Here is a 22,410-nt window from a genome sequence, read left to right as displayed (position 1 = left end):
AAATCAGTTACAACCTTTTCAACAGCATCTCATGACTCAGTTTGATTACCGTTCGTGATACCATAAAATAGGACTTTGGACCTTCGAGAGCGGTTTTCTAGATCATCAATGTTATCCTCGATATTAGAAATATTGTTTTGCTTTGTGGAGGCTCCTGGGGCACCCGAAGAGTGACGGTTTGATTGTGAATCGACAATTTGGCTTTGAATTTTTGAAATTTTCTCGTTGTTCGCGGGAAGCTCGTTTGGAAAGCAATTCGAAGTCATTTTCGAGGCCTATATGAATGTCTAAGACCTTGTTTACAGATCGGAGTACAGATAAATTCGCTGCGTCTAGCCGTTTAACTGCATCGAAGACCAAATCGAGTTTCTCTTCCTGAGCCTTATTCATGGGCCTTGAATTTGACTCGACATCACCGAGGCGGCGAAGCTACATTGGCGCGCGAACACGCTTCGAAAAGAAAGAACAAGGGGGACACGACACGGCAATAACACAAACATAATTGTCACGGTTGCTATGCGTATTCAAGTATCTGACCTGGAGATGAGAGAACGGGGAGCGCTTCAACGTCATCGTGCTGGCGTGGCCCGAAGTGGCATCAAAATGCGCGCGCTTTTGATCACCCCTGGAGGAGGCCGGCTCAGCGGTAGCAGTCACTTGTTGCCAGACGGGAATCCAGATGACCGCCGAAAGCGTTGGTGCTGCCGCAAAAACTGCTGAATGGCCGTTGCTGAACGATGGCCCATCGGAGGCAGGACAGGCATCAGTGCGCCAGTCTTGCTCGATTGGGCCGAACAGCTGAGCAGAGTGATAAGCGGCGACTGGCCAAGGACAGCGAAGAGCAGTACCTGCAGATGACAGAACGGTGAGCGCCTCAACGTCAAGCTTGGGATATTCTTACTCTTCTTCAGCCCGGAGGAGGAGGAGGAAAAACGTTCATTTATATTTTTAAGTGCGAATGCACTTCTTAAGCGAGCCTGAAGCGTCCGCCGCAGTCCGCATTCCGCCGCCGTCCGCATAGCAACAGCTGCGGGTGCGCGCGCTCCTCGTCTTCCTTGGCAACGGGGGGAGATGGGCGCGCGCTGCCTGGCCGCTGACATGGCACATACCCACGTGGGGGATTGGCCAGGAATCGGGCGTGAGAAGGGCTAATGCACCCGCTTAAAGGAGTACTGACACGAAATTTCAAAGCTGAGATCCGCTCTAGCAATCAAGTACAACGACAACACAAATAGGTGTCTGTGCATGGCACATACCCACGTGGGGGATTGGCCAGGAATCGGGCGTGAGAAGGGCTAATGCACCCGCTTAAAGGAGTACTGACACGAAATTTCAAAGCTTGGGATATTCTTACTCTTCTTCAGCCCGGAGGAGGAGCAATCAAGTACAACGACAACACAAATAGGTGTCTGTGAATAAATGCATCTTTTATTCTTTGTAGTTGTGTGTGTGTGTCATCTCTCTTTCGCGAACATTACCGAACCGCGCAAATTCAATTCTTGCATTCGCACTTTCACATTCTTCCCCTCGGGGAAATGCGGGGAATTTTTTTTGAGCGGTTTGGCGGCCGTCCACCTGGGTCTTCTGCCACGGGGTTCAGTTCCCGACGGCGTCAGCAGGGGTGGTCCCATAGAAAAATGCCTTATGGGCGTCTATAGAAAAATGTATGGTGAGCTATGGCCGCCTATGGGTCCCTATGGTCACCCATAAAAGTGCATAAATTAGGCTATAGCCAGCTATTGAAGTTTTTATGCATCCTGCACTAAAGAATGTAAACCATACAATTGTATTTAGACGACTATAGGACATCCTAGTGTGTTTAGTCTATAGAGTAACAGCTATTCAGGCTACTGTAGCCAGCTAAAGAAAAATCTATGGCTTTAGTTCTATAGGCTAGCCGCGACAAAGCTCTTTTGGCTGGCTATAGACCATTGTTCAGCTTTAAGTCTACAGACTTGAAACCATTCAGCTGTCTTTTACCAGCTATTGAAAAGAGTTCGTGCTAAAGCTAAAGAGAGAAAGCCATAAAAGCTCATTTGGCTGGCTATAGGCCGTTTTTTAGCTCTAACTCTACAGACTCAAAACCATTGAGCTGTCTTTTGCCAGCTATTGAAAAGAATTCGTCCTAAAGCTAAAGAGAGAAAGCCATAAAAGCTCATTTGGCTGGATATAGGCCGTTGTCTAGCTCTAAGTCTACATAATTGGAACCATTCAGCTGTCTTCTGGCAGCTATTAGAGAGAATCTGACCTAAAGCTAAAGAGAGGCACCCATAAAAGTTTCTGCGGCTGGCTACAGCGCAATATATAACTGTAAACCTTTAGACGTGTGACAATTAAGCAACATTTAGCCGGAATTAGGAAAGCCTTTGGCGCAGAATTTAGAGGCTTGCATCCATAAAAGCTTCCTTAGCTAACTACATAGTGACATAAGCCTCTAAGTCTCCAGCCGCTAATAAAAAAGTGTTAGCCTATAAAGGTATAATTCGAGCGCACCATTAAATTCTATTCCGCTGGTTCCAATATGACTTATGACGCGTAATTGATACACTCATGGTTTACCTAGCTACATCTACAACACAGACTGAATAACGATGATGAGGTTCATCGGCCAGTTATATGAAAGTTTTTGTTCAATAACGTTAGGTACCTAATATACCAACAATACGGGAAAAGTACGATTAAAGGCAGCTACAGACAGATTAACGCTCAAATTCAGGTTGCAACTTTGGATGCTGTGCGTCGGCAAAGCTTGCGAATGAACGTCGACCGAAAGATGTATAAGTTCGGAGAATTCTTCCTCTGCGGCCCTTCGCTGCTGCAGTCAAGTGAAAAAGCGGGCTTCTCTGAAAACGGCCTTCTCAGCGTCGAAGCAAATTGGAAAGAATTTTCGCGGCGGCCTCTGTTCCTGCGGGCGCAGTCAGAAATATGGTCGCATCTGCGAACAACCGCATTCCTTCTCCCGCGGAGCTCACTTTGAAATTAGTCATTGAGAAAGGGGGAGAGCGACCCAAGCTGGACCGAAGGAGGCAGGGAAAGGAAGTTCTGGGAAGCGTTGAAAAGGTAGAGGGGACCACGACCGGCCGGGGAGGTGCGGCGTGAGTGCCGCGCGCGTCAACGCTGTAGCCCGGTCGTGCTGCGAAGGGAAGTTTTCGTGGAAAAGAGGGTCAGGCGTTCCGTGCTGTGTTAGTATTCGTGCGCGCAGCAATAATAGTGGCAGAAAATTTTCCCTGAGTACTTATAACAGATATAGTTTCTTCAGATGAAGAAAACAAAACGTTAAGCGATGTTGTATTTGCCAAATAAAATCATTACCAGAAAACAAGTTAGAAAAAGGTCGAAAGATGGGCACGTATCTCCGCACTATTTGCTAGCGCGATGGACCTGCTTATACCAGGATGTACTCAGTCAGCCACATCTCTCGTCTCCTTGCTCATGTGCGCGGGCATGGCACGTGTTGCCTGATGTTGGAAATTTACGACTCGACTGCAATGTGTCCGTGTTAATCGTGTGACGCCAAGCAAATGTGCCGCTTTTCGTTGTCTGAAATTTCGGTGTTTACTGTGACAGTGTTACGATTAATTCAACATCAACCCGAAGTCATGCGAAAATGGATACCTGCAAATTTCATCGTACGCAAAACACCAGGGTGAGTTATCTTACGAACTGAAGAGGATGTATTGTGCGAGAAATGCAGGACTTTTTTTTGGTGTTCAAGAATACGTTTCCAAGCTACCCTGCACCACATGGGCATTGCAATGTACACAGAAGTGAAGATTTCGCCGCGGTGATGAGACAAATATAATTATTTTTTCGCGAACTGAGAAAACGTACAAGGAACTAATTGAACGGACTTGGAAAACGTTTTTTATAATTGCATTATGTGCGACCGTCTTCATTGTTTAATTAAGAGTGCATTTCCATTTTAGCCACCATACTTGCAACTTCGTGCATTGAGTACTGAGTGAAATGAACGACTTCTGAGTGTTCTATTTTCTGTGGACTACCCAGCACCTGTAGGTATATGTGTCTCAGTGGGCGTTCGTGGAAAATGTGCCACGTAGTGTGGCTGTCGAGCGAATGACGTAAGCGTGAGCCAGAGTGTTGGAATGCGTGTGCTGTGTGTTTCGATTGGCGTATGTGAACAACAGTTTACTGGCGGCGAAGTAGCGTAGATAGTAGCCCTTTATGTAATGAGTGGGATGAATAAACCCCTTGGTTTTGCTTTTCTTGTTTGCCTTTGTTTAAGCCTTTTGTGAATGAAAACTGGCGACGTGTTTGCAGTCGCAACCTTGCACTCCCCCTATATCGCTGAAGTGTTCATGGAGCATATATTACAGAATGCAGATAGCCACACAACCTAAGTGCCACAGGAGAAGTTCTAGAGATCCGCAAGGCTATATGCCGGCATGGCAGCGTGTTAATAATTTCCCAGAGGCTGCTGCTGTCGCTATGTTTCAAGTAGTGGCGATTCTCTTCTGGCTGTAGCCCATGCAAAAATATCGTATGGTCGGCTATTGAAAATCCTTCTTATGGTTGTCTTTAGCTATTTGGCCCAATTATCTTTAGACATTTCTATGGCTGTCTTTAGCCATTTCTATGAATATCCCTATGGGTGTCTTTAGCTTCTTCTATAGCCATAGCGATATCGAAAGAAGACCTAAAGAAAGCCATGGAACCGGCTATAGAAGAAGCTAAAGACACCCATAGAAATGTCGATACGAATAGCTAAAGACAACCATAGAACGGCCTATAGAAGAAGCTAAAAACACCCATAGGAATGTCGATACGAATATCTAAAGACAACCACAGAACCGGCTATAGAAGAACCTAAAGACACCCATAGGAATGGCGATACGAATCGCTAAAGACAACCATAGAACCGGCTATAGAAGAACCTAAAGACACCCATAGGAATGTCGATACGAATATCTAAAGACAACCACATAACTGGCTATAGAAGAAGCTAAAGACACCCATAGGAATGGCGATACGATTCGCTGAAGACACCCATAGAAACGTCTAAAGAATATTGGGCCAAATAGCTAAAGCCGACCATAAAAAGGATTTTCTATAGCCGGCCTTACAATATTTTTGTATGGGGTTTCCTTGTCCAGGGCTCCAACGGCCTCTAATGCTTTTCTAGCCGCTTAATCAGACTGATCTAGTCTTCACAGCAGACGCTGGCCAGCAGCACCTCCCATGGCTCCGCATTCGGGTTTCTGATTTTAGGGACAGCCTTTGTGCTTTGGCATTCCCATGTCGTGTAGCAGAGGGTGGGTTTCTCTAGATACCACAGTGGGCGTGCGTCTGCTTATCGAGTCGGATTGCTCAACATGTTTACGTTTGGGAACATGCCTATTTGCATTTGTCTCCAGTTTGTGTCGTCGGCCCTACTCAGAGATTCGGGTGGCGGATGGTACCTTTTCCTGTTAGCCCTGTAGTATGTCATATGGCCAAGTATTCCGGGGGGACTGGCCTCGGTTCTTCGAGGTCAGAATCATCAGGTACTCGATTGGTAGTATACCTCTAGCTACCGTGTCCGCCGTTGTGTTTCCCTTTATTTCCGAGGGCTCCGGGGCCCACTAGATCCTGTGTTAGATCTCGGGTGGATGCTTAGGGTGATGGGTTTGCCGCCTTCAGCCTGGCGGAGTACACGGAGTGCTCATTGGCTTATTCGTCCCTTCAAAAGGTGTCGACAGGCTTCTTTCGAGTTGGAAATTATTGTAAATGACCGGCCCGTCCACAGGCCTTCCGCCCCTGCCACAGCGACATCTAGCCCCTTTGCTTCTGTCATCGTGCAATGACGTAGCGAGACGCAGGTGATCATATGGAGCTCTGAGTCTAGAACTACAGCCACCCTGCGCCCTTCCTTAGATCGTGTCGGCTGCGCCCACGTACACTGTGTTTTTCTTGGAGGAGAACGTGCGGCATATGAAATCTGTTCGTGCCTGGCGCCAGCATAGGTGGAGGTTGGGGAGGTCTTTAGGCAAGGGGGCCACGGGGAACTTCCGGCAGGTGTGATTAGAAATGTCTGTTCTCTTGGACGTTTCTCTGATTTGGTCCGTGTAACCCAGCTGGCACTAGAGCGGCCCGAAAGTTTATAAAGGTGGAGTTTTCAGCATGATTACTGAAATATCTGTGTCAACCATCTAAAAACCCGCAACACAAAACAACCTAATTATTTGCCTTCCGTACTATAAAGAATATTCGCTTAGGCCATCTGTATACAACTGCTGTTTAGGAAACAGGTGTTTTTTTCCAAATGAAAGTGAGAATTTGTGCCTCAGGGAAATTAAAAACTGCCAAGAGAGAGCATTTATTTTATTATACTGGACAAATATAAATATATATGACGAAAACTAATAAAGGTGTACAAACCGCAGCACAATAATTTGTACTACCGTCGAACCTCGTTGTAACGAAGTACTTTCGGGACAGTAATTTAGTTCTTTATATCAGATATTCGTTGTAACAGTAGAGTTGAAAATCGGTTCAAGCAACTCGGTAATCTGGCTCGCGCAAAATTCCATGATACGGAAGCGCATTATTCTAATCTGCGAACTTACTATAAACAAGGTAGCCCTTATTTTTCTCCTTGTGGCATTTCAAGTTCAATGAACCAGAAAGTGAATCGGGAAATTACAACAGAATAAAGTTCATTCGACAAAACATGCCTTCGTTCCTGTTTTTCGAGGAAAGATGAGAGCTTTGTCTGCTGGCTATACACAACAATGAGCAGGATGAAGTTTTCCACAGGGTGCACGAGCAAACGGGCCTTTTCTACTTCTGCAGTTTCGGACGCCGGAAGTTTTTCCAAGTAGCTTGTCAGCCTACCGGTCAAATATTTCTTTGTTATTTCCGATAGTGTGCGCGGTTCTCACAGTTTCACTTACGCTATAAAAGAATAAGTGTCATTGAAATGAAGCGGGGCCTACCAAAGTTCGTATTTATTTTGCTATAGCCAATAATTCGATATATCAGTGTTCGTTATAACAAGGTTAAACTGTACAGTGAGATCCCGTTAAATCGAACTTCAATAATAAATTTTATTTATAATTCCATCTGAGCCGTTTGATACCGCCCAGCTCCCATAGAAACCTATGAAAAAAATGGCCGCATCTCTGCTGTGTTGCAAGTGTTGTCGAAAAACGATAGTCTTCGGCCACCTCTGTTACATATGTCATCGTATCTTTGCGCATTCTAGTCATGCCTTCGCGTCTACAGCTCATGACCACTGCCATGTTAGCTGAAGGGCAGAAAACAGCACGATCTGCCGTCCTTCTTTCCGGCTGTCCATATCCGCATGCCTCGGCGGATAACTTCTAAAACTGTCCCCACGCCTCGCCCGGATAACTTTAAAGTTGTCCGCACGCCTCGAGCCCGAATGCGGCGCTGTGTGCCAAGTTTCTTTTTCAGTGTACGCCCCAGTTTCTTCCGCTCTCGGCTTGGATGCTATCCGCGTGTTACGTTGTCATGGCCGATTACGTAACCCAAGTGCAGCACCGGTCTGCTAGCGCTCGGCTTCACGTTGCGTGCTGTCCTGAGCCAGCCCACGCGTGAAGCCGCAGTGCCAAGCCCTCGTCGGACGGCGAGAAACGGTGACCACGACGACACTGATCCATCTCCTGAAGAATCGATGACAAAGTTTGCCATCGTTCGTTCTTCACTTACTCTTCTACAAGTCGGGTTGCCATCAGCAATGCGTGTACCAATGTGCCAGAGATCACCCGTGCCGTGCTGTGATATGGCGAATATAGTGAGGTGAAGATGATTGTTGGAATCGGGGCGCAGAAATCGACGTACTACCTCATTCGGCTTGTGATTACGCTCACGGCGTAGTACATGGTAAATGCGCGAAGGAGGCGTGGTCGAGTGCAGGGTGTATTCTCTGTGCTATCGCCATTCATGTCGGCGCATTTGGCGGAAAAGTGCGATACTTGCACGAGCATCGATAGTTGCATGGAGCCGTTGCGACCAATGTGCGGTTGCGCTATTCAGCTACGATCGCCTTGGAGATTGTTTAGCGCCCGAGTTTCTTTCTTTCAACGTAGCTGCTACTGGAGTAACATTGATGGGGAAAAAACGCGATACTCGCAGGTCAGTGATAACCTGAGCGTTCGTCTGTGGTAGACTCTGTGCCGTTAAACAACGTCATTAGACCTTGGGTTCTTAGTAGTGTTCTGCCGGTGCTTGTGCTACTGCGCATATTATTTTTTGGGCTATAGGAACAGGCACGGTGCCGAAGCGATACTGAATCAAGCGTTTTATTGCATTGGTTTTGAAAACAACATGCGGGTTGGTCGAATAATGCTCATAGCACAAAATAAAAACAACTCATGGAAAATTAGAACGAAAAAGCACTGTTTGCTGTCATTTATTCTGCCCGTTATTTATATTGTGAGCATTATGGTTTACCAACTAGCTGGCCCCCTGATGTCGAACTATGCTAGATGTGGTGAGGTGCCAAAGACCCTTCTAAAGCACTGCGTACGAAAAATAAGTCTTAGGTCGATTTCATGCCTATAAAAATTTGATTTGGCATTACAAGCGCTCCATTTTAAAGCACCAACTTTAATAGAAAGTGCTGTTGTATGAAGCGAGTCTGATGCATTTCAACAACACACAGCATTGCCACATTCTTTCTGAGTAGCGGCACATTGTATGCGCTGCTGTTATGAGCGCGATAAAGCATTATAAATGTGGTATTCATGCATAGAGAGAGAGAGAGAGAGAGAGAGAGAGAGAGAGAGAGACAGGGAAAGAAAAACCGGTGCTTTCTAGGCAGCCCCAGTCCAGGCTGCTTGGCCGTCCTCTAATCTTTATTAGGAGACGGCCGGTCCGCAAATCTTCCAGAGTCCCTCACTAACCCAAAGGCAGTGGGCTGCCAGGAGTTTTTGCATCGACGTCACGTCCATTAGTTGATCCGCGTTCAACCAGTCTTCCCAGGAAGTGATATGCTAGCTTTGGTGTGGTGGCATGTTAGGTGGATGGCACTCCCAGTAAAGGGGTCATACTGAGGGGGTGTGAAGGGCAGTTGGGTGTAGGGAAAGTTGAGAAGGAGCATCCTATTTATATAGTGGACACAGGCTGGGGCAAGAAGGAAAGGCGTTTGCGCATTTCAAACGATAGATGCGACAACAAAATATGCACCCTATGAGGCCCACTGTAATAGCAGGCCACGATTACACCTATCCTTTACGGTGTTCTCTTATACATAATTTCCACCACAAGGACATTTCTTATTTCTGTGTCTTCCGAACAAACCTGGACTGACCGGCAGCAATAACTTGGAACAAACCTGAAATTACAGAAGAAATCTCGTAAGCGAGATTTTTGTTCCGAACAACGAAAGGTTCTGTGAATGTGCTTTCTAATTGTACGTGGCAATTTTGTTGCCGGTTAGATTCCCGGCCGCGACGGCCGCTTTTCGGATGGGGGCGAAAAGCAAAAAAGGAAAAAACGCCAGTGTGTACGAGATTTCGGCGCGCGTTAAAGTTCCCCAGGTGGTCAAAATGAATCCGGAGCCCTCCACTATGGCGCACCTCATCGCCTGCGTTGCGTCGGCGCGTTAAACCCTACAATCAATCAATTTTGTGGCCGGCTTAAATTAATTATATCGCAATGACATGTTATGGAAAACCGCAGCGGCCTAAAATTTTATGCCGTTCTTTACATCGGGCAACAAGGCACGTTTCCGGGCGCGCGCAGCTTCGTCCAGCTCATGTGCAGCGGATTCAGTCGCCGCTGATACATGCGAGCGGCAATGCAACCAGCGCCCCCCTGTAGCTCAGCGCTGCCTTTTGAAGACCATCTCGCCGAGCATGACACGCCGGCACAGCGGCGATTAAACATATCAGATGGGGCGGCGGGAACAGTGCGAACAAACTCTTTGACCGGCGCTCCATGGTTCCCGTCGGCGCGCATACGCGGCGCAGCGATGCAGTTCGGCTACCGCTCCCGTGCACCGTTTACATCTGCGCGGACCTGTACACCCGCAGTCTTCCAATTAATGAATTTTTGGCCGGAGGAATACAAAACTACAACTGTTGGCAACATCTTAATGGCTCTACACACTCTACCTCAAAATAGCTTTCAATGAATTTCATCATAACTCTTCGGCTCCGCTTACTGCTTTTGATACTTCAGCACCCCAGGCCGTTCTGTTCTGACGCACTGAAAACAAAAGTTTGAAAAAGTCGAGCTTTGCTTACCCAATCCCCTTGTAGAGTATTTGCCGTCAAGTAGCGTCGTTACGTCCTTTCTGAAAACATATTCGGCGAACGTGGTCTCCAGAGGGCAACACGATGACGTGGGGATGAGAGAAATCCTGTGCGGGTGGTAAACACTTACCCGCTCATGTAATAAACAACGTCCGGTTTACCGAACTCGTTTCTTTTCTGTACTGCGTACTCTTTGAACCCTTTCAGGCCTCCTTCATCAAAGAGGTAATTATCGTCGGATCGCGAATCGAAATTCTTTCCCTAGTACACATTGGGAAAAAATACAAGAAGCTAAATTATCAATGTGATCCAAGGTTCGACTTTAAGACAAACGGTCTCATTTCAGAGTCACGAAACGACTGACTTCTTTTCTTTCTTACACGGTATTTTCATAAATTGCTGCTGAAAATGTTCTAATGGAGAATACCAATAAAAATAAACGCCTGTCACAAAAGAAAAGCTACAAATTATCAAAAAAATTATGCCGAATTTCCGCAAGAGTATATAATTGACGCGTACAAAAAACTCTCAATAGGACTAAACCAGCAAAACTAGAACAAGCTTTATGATCTCGACATTGTATTAATTTCCTACAACTAACCATAAATAAAAAATAACTTCAGCATTCTAAAGCATTATAAAGTACTAATATCCGTAACAATTGCTAGTAAACTGTACAGTGTACAAATATCACTGAACCTTGCCAGAACAGAAGAGGTGACAACAGTCAAACTAAGAGCCTCTGCAGGTAGTATCAGAAATGGGCGGAGGTGATTAAAATATGCAAATAAAATCTATATTTCTCTCATAGTCATCACTTATGGTGTGTCCATTCATAACCACTTCTGCTGCATTTGTGTATTAGCCTGCGCCACAGCCAAACGCTCAATCCTGAAGAAAAACATGATATTATGCGGCCTCAAAGCGAGATCACTTGTACACTTAGAGCAAAGATGGTACGCAAAACCTTTTATGCTACATGAACTGTAACCTCTGCTGTTTGGATATCTGCAGTTCTATTTGCAGTCAGCATTCTTGAAAAGAGAATGATATTTATGCCTTCGTTTAGTGTCATGGTTGTTAGAAAACAATAGCAATACAGACGGTATCGAAAAAAAACGTTCAGCACGCCCACTCGTATGGCAAATTACCCTAGTTGTTTCCAAGGCACGGATGGGTACCGGACACATCTTTTTCCAAATTGATTCTCCCTCATAGTATGACGAATTTTGAACGAAACTGTCACTCCAGCACAGAAGTGTCTGAAGTTAGCAGCCACAGTACACGCTTAATTTTACTTCAGCCACACAAAAAGTTACTGGCCACACGAAATGTATAATTATCATGGTTCTCGTGAGCAGCTGCTGCAGCTCCTCATAACGCCAATTGTGACATCAGTATGATACTGGGATCATGGGTTCTATTCGTAAGCGTCATTGTCAAGCTGCGACACACATGTGAATAAAGGCGCCATGAAGACAAAATACAAGTTTCAAACATGCAGAAGACGTATGCACTCATACATAGGGACTGGAACTTTAGGCGTATTTTTTTCTTGAGTCCGTATAGAGCCTATTTGACATATAAGCATACACTAATGAAAATGAATCCCTCTAAGCAATACGTTATTGCGCCTATGCGTGTTTAATATGAGGTTCCTGGCTATATGGCCTTTTGTGTTTTAAGTCGCCTGAGCGGCTCCATTTCCGTAAAGTGCTCCATTTTGACTGTCTACCGCGTTGATAACTTCTTACTCATGGTTCATCGTGGCTTGTATGGTACCGCTAAGTAATATTCTATAGAAAGTACGTAATTTCAATATTGTGAAACAAAATAGGCAAATCTTCTAAAGGCTAGTTGCAAATTTTGTTTAATAATTTACCTGGAAGCTTTTTTACCTCCATCTGGATGCACAAATTGTACTGTATTTAGTACAGTTAAAAATGTGAGCAAATAAATACTGCTGCAATTGACTTATAGTTGATGAGAACTTGAGTTCACGTAAATTTTTTTAACGTCATCTCTAGTATGTTAAATATTAGCGCATGATCTGCGGACGCAACGGAGAAATATACAAAGGGGAATTAATGTCACGACGTTTTGCGCATGGACGAAGTGAATTAAAAAAACAAACTGGCTTGGAGAATTTTAGCATTAGTGGTTGAAAAATCTTACTTTGATTTTTTCCAAGCCAATCAGTACGAGCCTTATTTCGGGGCCCTTGGCTGCGCTGAATCTAAGGTTGGCCTGCAAAATGAAACCAAAGTTAAGGAAAGCAGCGGCAATGAGAGCAAAAAGCAGCGGCAATTAAAGCGTTCCATTCAAAATCAGTAGGCAAGCTTCGTAGGACCAGTGGTTGTAGAGCGCTTTTGGATATTCGTTTAACCACAACAGTTTGGGCTGCCGGCCATTTCTCTTGGGACTTAAGAGGCCTGCATAACACAATACATTTATTATCTAAAACATGCTGAAGCGGATATTTCTCTTGAAAAATCTAAGGGCCCACTATGGGAAGTTATGGACTCCAGCAATAGCTTTTATACGTTTCTTTGTAACGTCTTCTTTCTTCGGAAATTACGAGTTTTTGAAAAATCACATTTTCCACTCTCGTTGTTACCTGCGTAGTACGAAGGGCTGTCTGATGGTTAAGAAAGTTTCTACTTGAACACCACAGCCCACGCAACGGTGCACTATTATTCTGGGCTTGCGTAGAGCTCGGACGGCTTGCAGTTTAAAAATACCGATAGCGCGCTCGGTCGTTTTTGTCTCATCAGTAAATCTTTGTCCTTGCTGGAAACCTGGCAATAATGCCGTTGCGCTGGGCCACAGAGGTCATGTGGCGGTGTTACCACGTTGATTCGATGCTGACAGCCGTTGAGGCTTTCAAAATGATGCAGGTAGAAGAGCGATGCTTCGCCCTCAAAGCATCGCTTGCAGAAGACGGAGGTTGGGGTTGCATTTCTCACCGAGGCGGAGGTGATGTTATCTCCCGTGTGCTGTGGCTGACTGGTGCCGTCTCGCAGAATATCACCCTCGGGTACGGAAGTGGACGGTTATACCCGCTAAGCTATAACCACGACCTCTGTGGCACGCGTTGACGGTTGAGTTGCTCCTGCCGCGGAGGGCCGAGGACACAAGGGTCTCATGTTTGAGGCAGGGGTCGACGCCGTGCTGGACTGCGCGGCGTGTACCAAAAGCGGCGGTGAAATGTACACAGGGTGGGTCCTTACATCGCGTGATGCAGACGGAGACAGGTCATCGTTAAAAGCGTGGAGTGCGAGCACCACAGTGCGAAATTTCTTCGTATAGAATTGCTATGGCGGTTCTGTGGCGAGGACGTCACGGAGCTACATTACAAGCTACAATCGTTTTCCAGATAATGGGTAGCTTCGGTCACGGCTAGAGCTAGAACCAGCCTTGCCTTGTGCCATTGTGGCGCATATACTTGGATCCGTCCTTGTTATTTCCAAAGTGGTTGTAGCTAGCCTTGACTAGTATAGTGGTGAGTACTTGTGGGCCACAGTAGCGGAGAAAACGTACTTTAGCTTTATAGCTTTCAAAGGTGGTCTTGTGCACCTGTGATGACAGTGAAGACGTACTTTGTGAGATGGTGTGCGGATTCCGCTGTTCGAAGCTATTCGTCCGATATTTTGTTCGATCGGCTCATGTTAGGAACAATGGAGTCCTTGTGATTTGTGTGATGCATGCGTTCTGGTTGAGTCCAGAAGCTGTCGTCTCTAGACTCATCGACCTTCTTAGAGAGCCTCGTGTGGCGGAGTAAACCAGTGAATGATATCACCACTAGGCTGTCGTGTCTTTTCGGATGGTACATTTTATTTGTCGGTATATTTTTTCTTAGCCGTGTGTGCGGTGAGAAGTACGTTCCGCCATATAGGACGGAGGCTCGAGCAATGCGGATGGTGTCCTTGTGCTTATTGCAGAAATGTATTTGTTACTGTTGTAATCAACCGAAGCTTCTCCTGTGATACGTTTTCGAGGGGTGGCACCATCTGTTCATTTTTATCCTCGGAATAGATGAGCAGGCCTAAAATCGACAGACCTTTTTGTGTTGCAACCACCTGTACCTCCAGGGGGACTTTAATATTGTCCTGTCCATTCCTGGTGCACCGCCGGCAGATTACAAGAAACTCCTAATTTAGGATTAGGAAGGCAAGCCTGCAGTTTTTTTGCAATCTGATCGTCTCTCTACGCGGTGTTATACACGGCCTTCTTCTGCAGGCCACAGAGTTAGTTCGCGCAAGTCGGGAGCATCGCATCATCCTCTCAAAGCGCCCAGAATAAACAGGCGACTGTTTATTCTCCCCACCACTCCGGCAGGTCTAGGACTCCGATATTTAATAGGAGTCAATAAAAGACCGAGACTTCGGAATTTCTTTCACGGCCGACAGTGGTGGTATCAGGAGTTACCGCCAAGAAATTTTTTAATTGTCGCGGTTAGATATCCATTAGACGATGTATTTTAATCATCTCAACGCACCCGGCATTATTCATTCTGCAGGGGATTGCTTACTGAGCACATTGCCGAAGCCCGCCTTTAGATAAGACGAATATGGCTCGTATCGTTACTCTTGTCTTAAGTGTGCCCATCAGATATTAAACGCGAAGCACTGCCGACACGTTAGCGAAATCTGCCATTATGTTTAAAATTCAAAACCTTGTTTACCTGTCTGTGCTTTACCTTCACTGACACAGGTACGACAAGAGTGTTTTTGGGGAAGCAGCAGAGTCTACGTGAAAGGAAATCGGCTTTTAAAACAGGTGCGATAAACGTAATAATAAAGATTGGGGGACAGAACGTAAGGGGGTTTGCCAAGTTATAATGGATATTTAAAAACATACTTACTGCATTTACCATCACGCATAAATATGACAACACCTGCTCTGTTGTTTGGAAGTGTTGGTAATGGCGTTCATCCGTAACTATGAATATTTCCACCTGTACAACTGCGGGCCCCCAGTATGGCACTCGGTTTTGCCTCTCACTAACAAGCTTTTGATGATCTGCAATAAAACATTATTGGGGAGATAAAGTTTATTACACGAGTTAAAAAGTAATACCTGTTTTTAAAAACTCTTTTTGACCGTAAGCGTCTTTTTTTCGCCTTTTTAACACGTGCTTTCAGGACTCTTCTGAGAAAAAAGGTAAATTTACCAAGTGTGTAGTGAGTACTAAATAAAAAGACCGTTTCTTCATTCAGCAATCCGACTGGAGTAATTTCAGTTGAAAAAAACTTTTGAATTTTCGTAACTTTGGAGCAACCCGTACACAACTATTGCCAAACTATAGGCTGACTCTAAAGTTACGAAAGAACATTAGGTTCCCTTACATGTATCGTGTCAGAAGGTATGAGCATTTCTGCTAAATTAGCGTGGAAACGTAAATGTGCGTGGGTATGCTGCCGTCTCTGCCGATGAGAATTTCTGAAGCGATACTATACCTTCAAACTGCTGTTGTTAGTGTGATTGAACTAACTCCTGACTGCGGGTGTGGAAACTGGTGGTTGGTATGCTCACGGCGACACGACATTCCCTTTCCAACTTTGGGCAGGACGGCACTTACGGCATGCCGAACTTTGGGTAAGCGTGGTCATTGGCTCCTCCGCGAACCTAAACGGGTGTAGAAGGTGCAAAAGCACCTTTATTTACAAAATATGTCCGTAAAACTGTTTTACATTTTTAAATATTTTAGTACAATAAAGTTTCAAAACGAAGGAAGCAAGAATTGTTTGGAATAGAACCCACGATGTAAGCGCTGGAAACGAGGCCCACGAGAGCAGGCACCAAGATCTTTGTAGCAGCTGATCAAGAAGATTGCGGCATTGTTCCAAGTTAACCACTAGAGATCCCTAGGTGTAACAGCAAGCGCCCGCCCTACAATGACTTGGAAATGCAATGCCGCTATGTCTCCGCAAAACTAAAATTTGGTTTTGGTCATGAGATTCTCATGGCAGTTGAACTCGTACTTGGCCAAAGCAGTTGAATTAGTACGAATTAATTGTTGGTGGGGTTGTTTACATCACAGCAAAATTAAAACGGTTGAATTATACGTGACCGTCTGACGGCTGTTCTTATAAGTGGCGGATCTACCTGGCTTGTTATATTCGGGCCTCAATAAAAGTAATGCAGAACATCACATGAACATTGTCCACATATTTTTTAACCACTGATGATTGGCCGGCCCTCTGAATGGGTAGATGCCATTCACTTAGGGTCATCATCATGGAAGCGGATAGCCAGGAACATAACGCCGGTACGTTCAAAGGTGATGCCAGCCATGTTCCCCACGTTTGCCGCGGACTACAAACAGGCGAAGGAAGGCGAGAGAGAAAAAAATTAGCACAGCTTACACTAGTGGCTTCAGAGCTGGAGAAACAGAAAATCTGTGGGTAGACCTAGCTTCTCGTCTCACTCCCAGCGGTTTCCAGGAGAAAGGGGGCTGAAACAGCAAGTTTCTGCACGTTCCTCGTACGGCGAGCGGCAACCCAAGACTGTGACTCCTAAATTAAAGGCAGCCAAGACGTCGTCGGCGCCCACCGGGTCAAGCTCGGTTACGTCTCATTTCTCCCACCCACCTAGGGCTTCCCCGTCGCTACGATCCCGCCCCGGGACTCCCAATCTCAACTGATGGAAAAATGTCACGTGTGCAACACAACGGCCTCCGGTTCTACGAGGGCGAGTCATGTAGCGACCAAAGCGGTACACGTCTGCCAGGCCGAAGAAGACTTCGACTACGGCAAGAGCCCTTCACATGGCGCAAGCCCACGAAGGAGCCTGGACAACACCTGGCGCTCCTTACGAGGCAAACCCTCTAGTGCACTTGGTATGTTTTGGTAAATGCAGTGCGCGAAGGTCGTGCTGGGCGCCTCCAATCGAGGGAGCTTTTTGTGTTCTTTTGCTAACTTTTATGCATGAATCTCAAGCTTAAATAGCTCTGCTGTTAAAATAAATGGTCTTGTTTTCTAACGCCCACCGACTCGTTTGTGTCTACCGTAAGTCCACTGTAAAATATGGTCCGCGGCCTCATGAGGATTGTTGCATAGCCGTGAGCTTATAACAGCTGCCGTCATTGTCACTGGCACAATCCGGATGAGTACGTGTTTTATATGTTGGGTCGTCTTATTAAATATCAATTTTTATTACAAGTTAATGCTACATACACACAATGGTCATTCTGCCTACTGGTTTGTCATCCGGCTAAATTTTGTTGCGCGGTCAATAAGACGTGCAATAAAGAAGCAGTTTTTTTCCGAAACATACAAGTGACCTGTGCTTTACTGATGCTCAAGGAAGTATTTATTGTGCCGAGACGCATTGTAGCACTCTCTCTCGTTATTCTGCAGCCTTAGCAAAGCGCAAAAAAAAAAACAATATTGTCTTTGTATTATAAAGCCAACGCGTACTGACTAATATTAGGCATCACTCCGCCAGTACAAATTTCAGGTGTTTTACTGCCTGGGGTATGCGCTCAAATAGGATAAGATGAAGGTACTTGAAACTCCAGGAAACAAACAGCCTTTGAAGGTTTCTACCATGCTTGCAACTTAGCAGTGTTGCAACTGCAGTTCTCTGGTTTAGCCTTGTCATCAGCATTGGAAGCATGCCTAACACGTGCATAAAACACATAGAGTTTCATACTAATATATACTAGATTGAAATCCGGCGCCACTGTCTAGGGGAGCCGCGCTTCAGCGAGCGTTCCGTCATGTACCGGGCAGGCACGTTCCACTTGTCCTTGGCATGGCTCACGAACAGGCTGAAAAGTTGCCTTTGGCTGCAAAAATGCGACAATATTACTGCAGAAAATTAATCAAATTTGTTCTGTTATTATAAAATTAAAGCTCCATAAGGATTGATTTCCCAGGGATTATTTAGAAGCTACATGAAAGATCAACAAAAAAAAACAATGTTACCCCTTTTGGCTTCAAGACGAAAAAGAAGCCATGTGGCTAACCAAGCCAAGGAGGCAAGGAACGTCGCTAGCTGCAATGGCGCGGCCCACGGCGGCCCGCGAATGCAGCGCGAGATTTCCCTCTAGTATATATTAGTATGAAACTCTATGATAAAACAGGTCCCTCGAAGCATTTTCCTAACATAAATTTAACAGTTCTTGTGTGCCCTGCGAAATAACACTCCCGCGTCAGCATGCCACCGATGAAGATGCTCAGACGTATGCACAAAAAGAAAAAGAAAGGAAAGTCGGGTGTCACTCAAAAGTAATTGCACATAGGAACCGCAATTATTTATGTCTCATTTATTTTATTTATTAACTCCTGGACTAAAATTAGTCGTGAGTTAGCCCACATCCTTTCGCGTTTCCTAGTCCTAAATTTGCGGCGCTTATTCATTTTTGTTTGGTGAGCCAACTCTGTCAAAAAATTAGGCCCAGTCACGTAGCTTCAACATAAAGTAGAATTGAATATATTGTGAAATCTGCCGTGTAGACTACCGATGACTGTCACAACATAATTCCGTATTAGTCATTATTTAAACATTTTCGCCTGAAGTAATTTTGCACAATTTCTTACCTTTGCAAAACTATAATTTCATTATTTATGCCGGATACACGGCAAAATGATTTGCCGTGGCTTGAAAACGTTATACGTAACAATTATTAACGATTCTCTCTATGCTAAGGGTAAAGAATATCCCATAACGGGCTATCAATGCCGTTAGAAGAGACTTCTTACCATTTGCCTCTATATTCAGAGACTTATCCATCATTTCTTCTTCCTCAATTTCGTGAATGATGTGGGGAACAACGCTTTCTTCACTCCTTTCCAATGCAGGCATCGGTCCAATTCGGTGGCGTGGCCCAACCAAGCCTCTCTAAAACCAATTGTGCGTGAAGGTTAGTTGACGCCAGAAAACACCAAAACGTTACTCATAATTTTGGAAGCATTGAAATTCCGGCATAACCAGACTGAATTTGCCTGAACAGACGCTACAGTGTATAAGCAAACTGTCCCGCATCGGTGGGTTTCAGCGCAGAAAATATAGTTACAAGACTCGATGCTGCAACAACCCTTCCTTATTAATGCTGCCAATTATTGCCTTTCGAACTTTATTGCGTATTCCTCAGCCGCACCTGTACAGTTGTTTTGAAATTCCGATAGTTAGAACGCTGAATAAAACGAGTCTGTCGGGGTGTGGACGGTAATCTCGTCGAAGCCAAAGTAAAGGACGTGTCAACACACGGTGCTAGAATGCAGTTCGAAACCGAGTTTGTTCACACAGTGACAGGCCGTTTTTCAAAAGGTAAGATTTTCTCAGTGTCAAGTCGATACGAGATTGCGTGGGTAGGTTGTCGCGTTAGTAGCTCCGTTAGCGTGAGCGACAACGCGTCTTCAATGAGTGGTACGAATCACCCTGTGTGAATGCTGAGATTCAATAGCAGTGTGCTAATGGCCGAAAATGTACAGCTGAAATGGACAAAGTAAAGCAACGTCATTTGGAAATAACTTTAGAGAAAAGGGAAAGAGAATATACTTTATTCAGAATTGTTTCAAAGAAGCAATTATTGTTTGCCTCCCAACTCTGCCCGTAATGGCAGCGCGCAAAAGGCACAAAAGGGGCTATGCAGAAAAAAAAAAGTTTCTTGTGTTCGAAATATTTGGTGTTTTATAGTGCCCCGGCGTTTCCCCGCCCAATACGATCCTTTATTCACAAAGAAATTAAACAATTCAAGCCCTAATTTTGATTCTTCTACTGAGTCGTGTGTTTCGTGACGTGTGCATTCCTCCTTTTTGCCTTACGAACTTTGGGAGAGAGCTCTAAGCAGCTGCGACTTCAATGATAGGCGCCTTCTGCTGTTGAGGGCTGTTGAGGCTGGGAATGCTCAAGTGGCCTTGGAATAACGACTCCTTCTCATTCCTTTTCGCAATAAATGCCCTTACTATCTCTCTCTGTCTCTAAATATATATCTCACTCCCTCTTTCGTGACGATTGCGATATCGTATACAGAGCAAGTACTGAAGCGAGCGTAAGTATGCGGTCTGCTATAGCGGACGGCGAACGCCTTGTTTGCTGTCAGTCCTCCTATATGGCGCCGCCACAGCGCTCGGGAACGCTGTCCACCCTCTCTTTGTTCGTGCAGATTTGTAGATGGATAACGTTTATTACGGTTGATAGTACTAATTTCATGCAACATTGCGCATGCGCAAGAGTCGCAGAAGGCAATGCTGCTTATGCCAGTTGACCAGTATAAGCTCAACACGCCGGACGCATGTGCAGCTGTAACCGGCATTCTGCGCGCAGTACGCACTATTTGTATTATTACGTATGCGTTCGTAACTTCCATTGTTTATACTACTACTCTCACGGCTATACAAAGAGTGTGCATTAAACCTAAGCGTAAATAGCTCGCTCGTCCTGCTAGCTTGTAAGCCCTGCCTAACTTGCGTTTGCTATTGAAGGCCTCAGCAGATCGATACAGGTTCTATTGTGGAAAAGGATGTAGTGAGTCGCATGGATCTTTCCTTTTTTCCTAATCTTAACTTTGGGAACCTTAGGAACTTAGCAACCTAATCGTAACCTGATTTGAGTGAAGTTAAAGCTCAAAATGGCGTCTGTGTTATTGTAACGGGGGAATCAATAAAATGAACCAAACCTGCGTTTTGTCTGCACGGACCCTTTAAAGGGGCCCTGAAAGGCATTTTGAGCACACTAAATGAACTAGCGCAATCGCTAGATTGGGTCGCCAACGTCACCTGTGCCAAGTATTACTCTTTTACGCGCAGCGGAAAGCTCACACTTTTGTTGCAAAGTTTGTCGCTTTTTTCTCACCCTTTCCTTCGTGTTTTTGGACGCCGCCATCTTCACATGTCTACATCATCGATTCCCAGATGTTCGTCATGACCTAGACATCCTGCTATTGGGCGGCTTTTTCACGCACTTCCGGCAAAGAGATGAGTCGTCTGCTCAGCGTCGGCTCGCCGGCTGATCTGCCAGCGGAGTGCCGGAGTGCTTTGACAGTTTACGACAAACGAAACAAGTGTAAACAAACGCTTAACCGTTTGTATTGAATGCAACACGGCCATAACACGACGTGGATTTTATCTTACGTGAGTACGTACCATAAAGAAAGTCCCGTGGCACTTCGTTGGTGCAATCGCAGAGAACGCCCTGAGCCGAATGCCCGGGTTTGACGCGTACATTTTATTCAACTTCAAAACAATCCAGAGATGCGTTTCGAACGAACGCAACGTCACAACATACGTTGCAAGTCTGAACCGCGATTGACAGACGATGAGTTGCCTCCTCCTGCCCCTCGTAAATACGGCACTCACCTCACACCCGGTTTGCGGGGACGAGCAGCAAGTCACAACTCTGGCGCGCAAGCGAGAAGGCTTTTAGCCAGGCACACTACACATACCCCATGCGAGGTTGAGTGGTACGTCGTTCGAGAAAGATAATCCAGAACATGGGAAGCACTATCCACCCGCAGAAGTACAATGTCGCATTTCATCGCGAAACGAACGCGTCCACAACACACAGGAGGCGATACACACACACACACACAGCTTCGGTCGCTGCATTGGCTTCGCTGCAAGCTTCGTTCGGACAATCAGCGATGCTACGACGATACAGAGCTGCGTGAGGACGACGTGCTAACCACTTCACGTATTTAAAAACACAGGGGCAAAGAACTAGGTTCATCGGAAGCAAAAAATCTTTCCTCCATTATAGTGCCTGAAATATACTGGCTAGTGTGCCGATGGCGGGCTCCAGGCGGGGGCCGGGAGCGATGTACGCGGCCGTCTGCCGCTTGGGGCGCTGCCGTGCGGGAGTGTGCGCGTTCATCCGGCCCGAGCAGATCGCGCGGTTACCTCCGAGCTGCGTAGCAGACGGCAGCGGCAGAACTTTCCATTCCCGCTTGCGACGAAAGCGAGCGAAAGCGACGGGAATTCTGTCGCGCAACCAAAACTTGTCCTGACCATTCGACAAAAACGATCGTCGCGCGACAAAGCGACGGAATTCCTGCCGCTCTCACTCGCTTTCGTCGCAAGTGCGAACGGGCCTTTATGCGCAATCTCCGCCCCACATAAAACAAGCTCTTGCTTGTCGCCTGAGCATACGGTTGATATCTGACTACGTTACACTGTGCTTGCCAGTGTATTTAAACGATGTCACTAGGTTTGAAACGTACGCGCTCGGCGTGCAGCTTTGTAAA

The 22,410-nt window shown here is 45.8% G+C and overlaps 1 protein-coding gene across 1 annotated transcript in view; it reads right to left on the bottom strand.

The window, feature by feature from the left end:
- The window catches only part of LOC144143044 (A disintegrin and metalloproteinase with thrombospondin motifs like), a 52,625-nt gene that overhangs the window by 16,299 nt on the left and 13,916 nt on the right, over positions 1-22,410 (bottom strand). The window contains exons 4-8 of the mRNA XM_077674865.1: positions 18,929-19,067; positions 15,085-15,242; positions 12,396-12,467; positions 10,351-10,481; positions 10,212-10,261 (exon numbers count right to left, since the gene is read on the bottom strand). Of these exons, the coding sequence (XP_077530991.1) occupies positions 10,212-10,261; positions 10,351-10,481; positions 12,396-12,467; positions 15,085-15,242; positions 18,929-19,067 (550 nt within the window). The remainder of the gene's footprint in view (positions 1-10,211; positions 10,262-10,350; positions 10,482-12,395; positions 12,468-15,084; positions 15,243-18,928; positions 19,068-22,410) is intronic.

This window comes from Haemaphysalis longicornis, unplaced genomic scaffold, assembly GCF_048455015.1.
Source record: "Haemaphysalis longicornis isolate Haplotype H1 unplaced genomic scaffold, Haemaphysalis longicornis Haplotype H1 scaffold_6, whole genome shotgun sequence".
NCBI lineage: Eukaryota > Metazoa > Arthropoda > Arachnida > Ixodida > Ixodidae > Haemaphysalis > Haemaphysalis longicornis.
The sequence above is the reverse complement of the archived record's forward strand: the minus strand, read 5'-3'. Positions and strand labels throughout refer to the sequence as shown.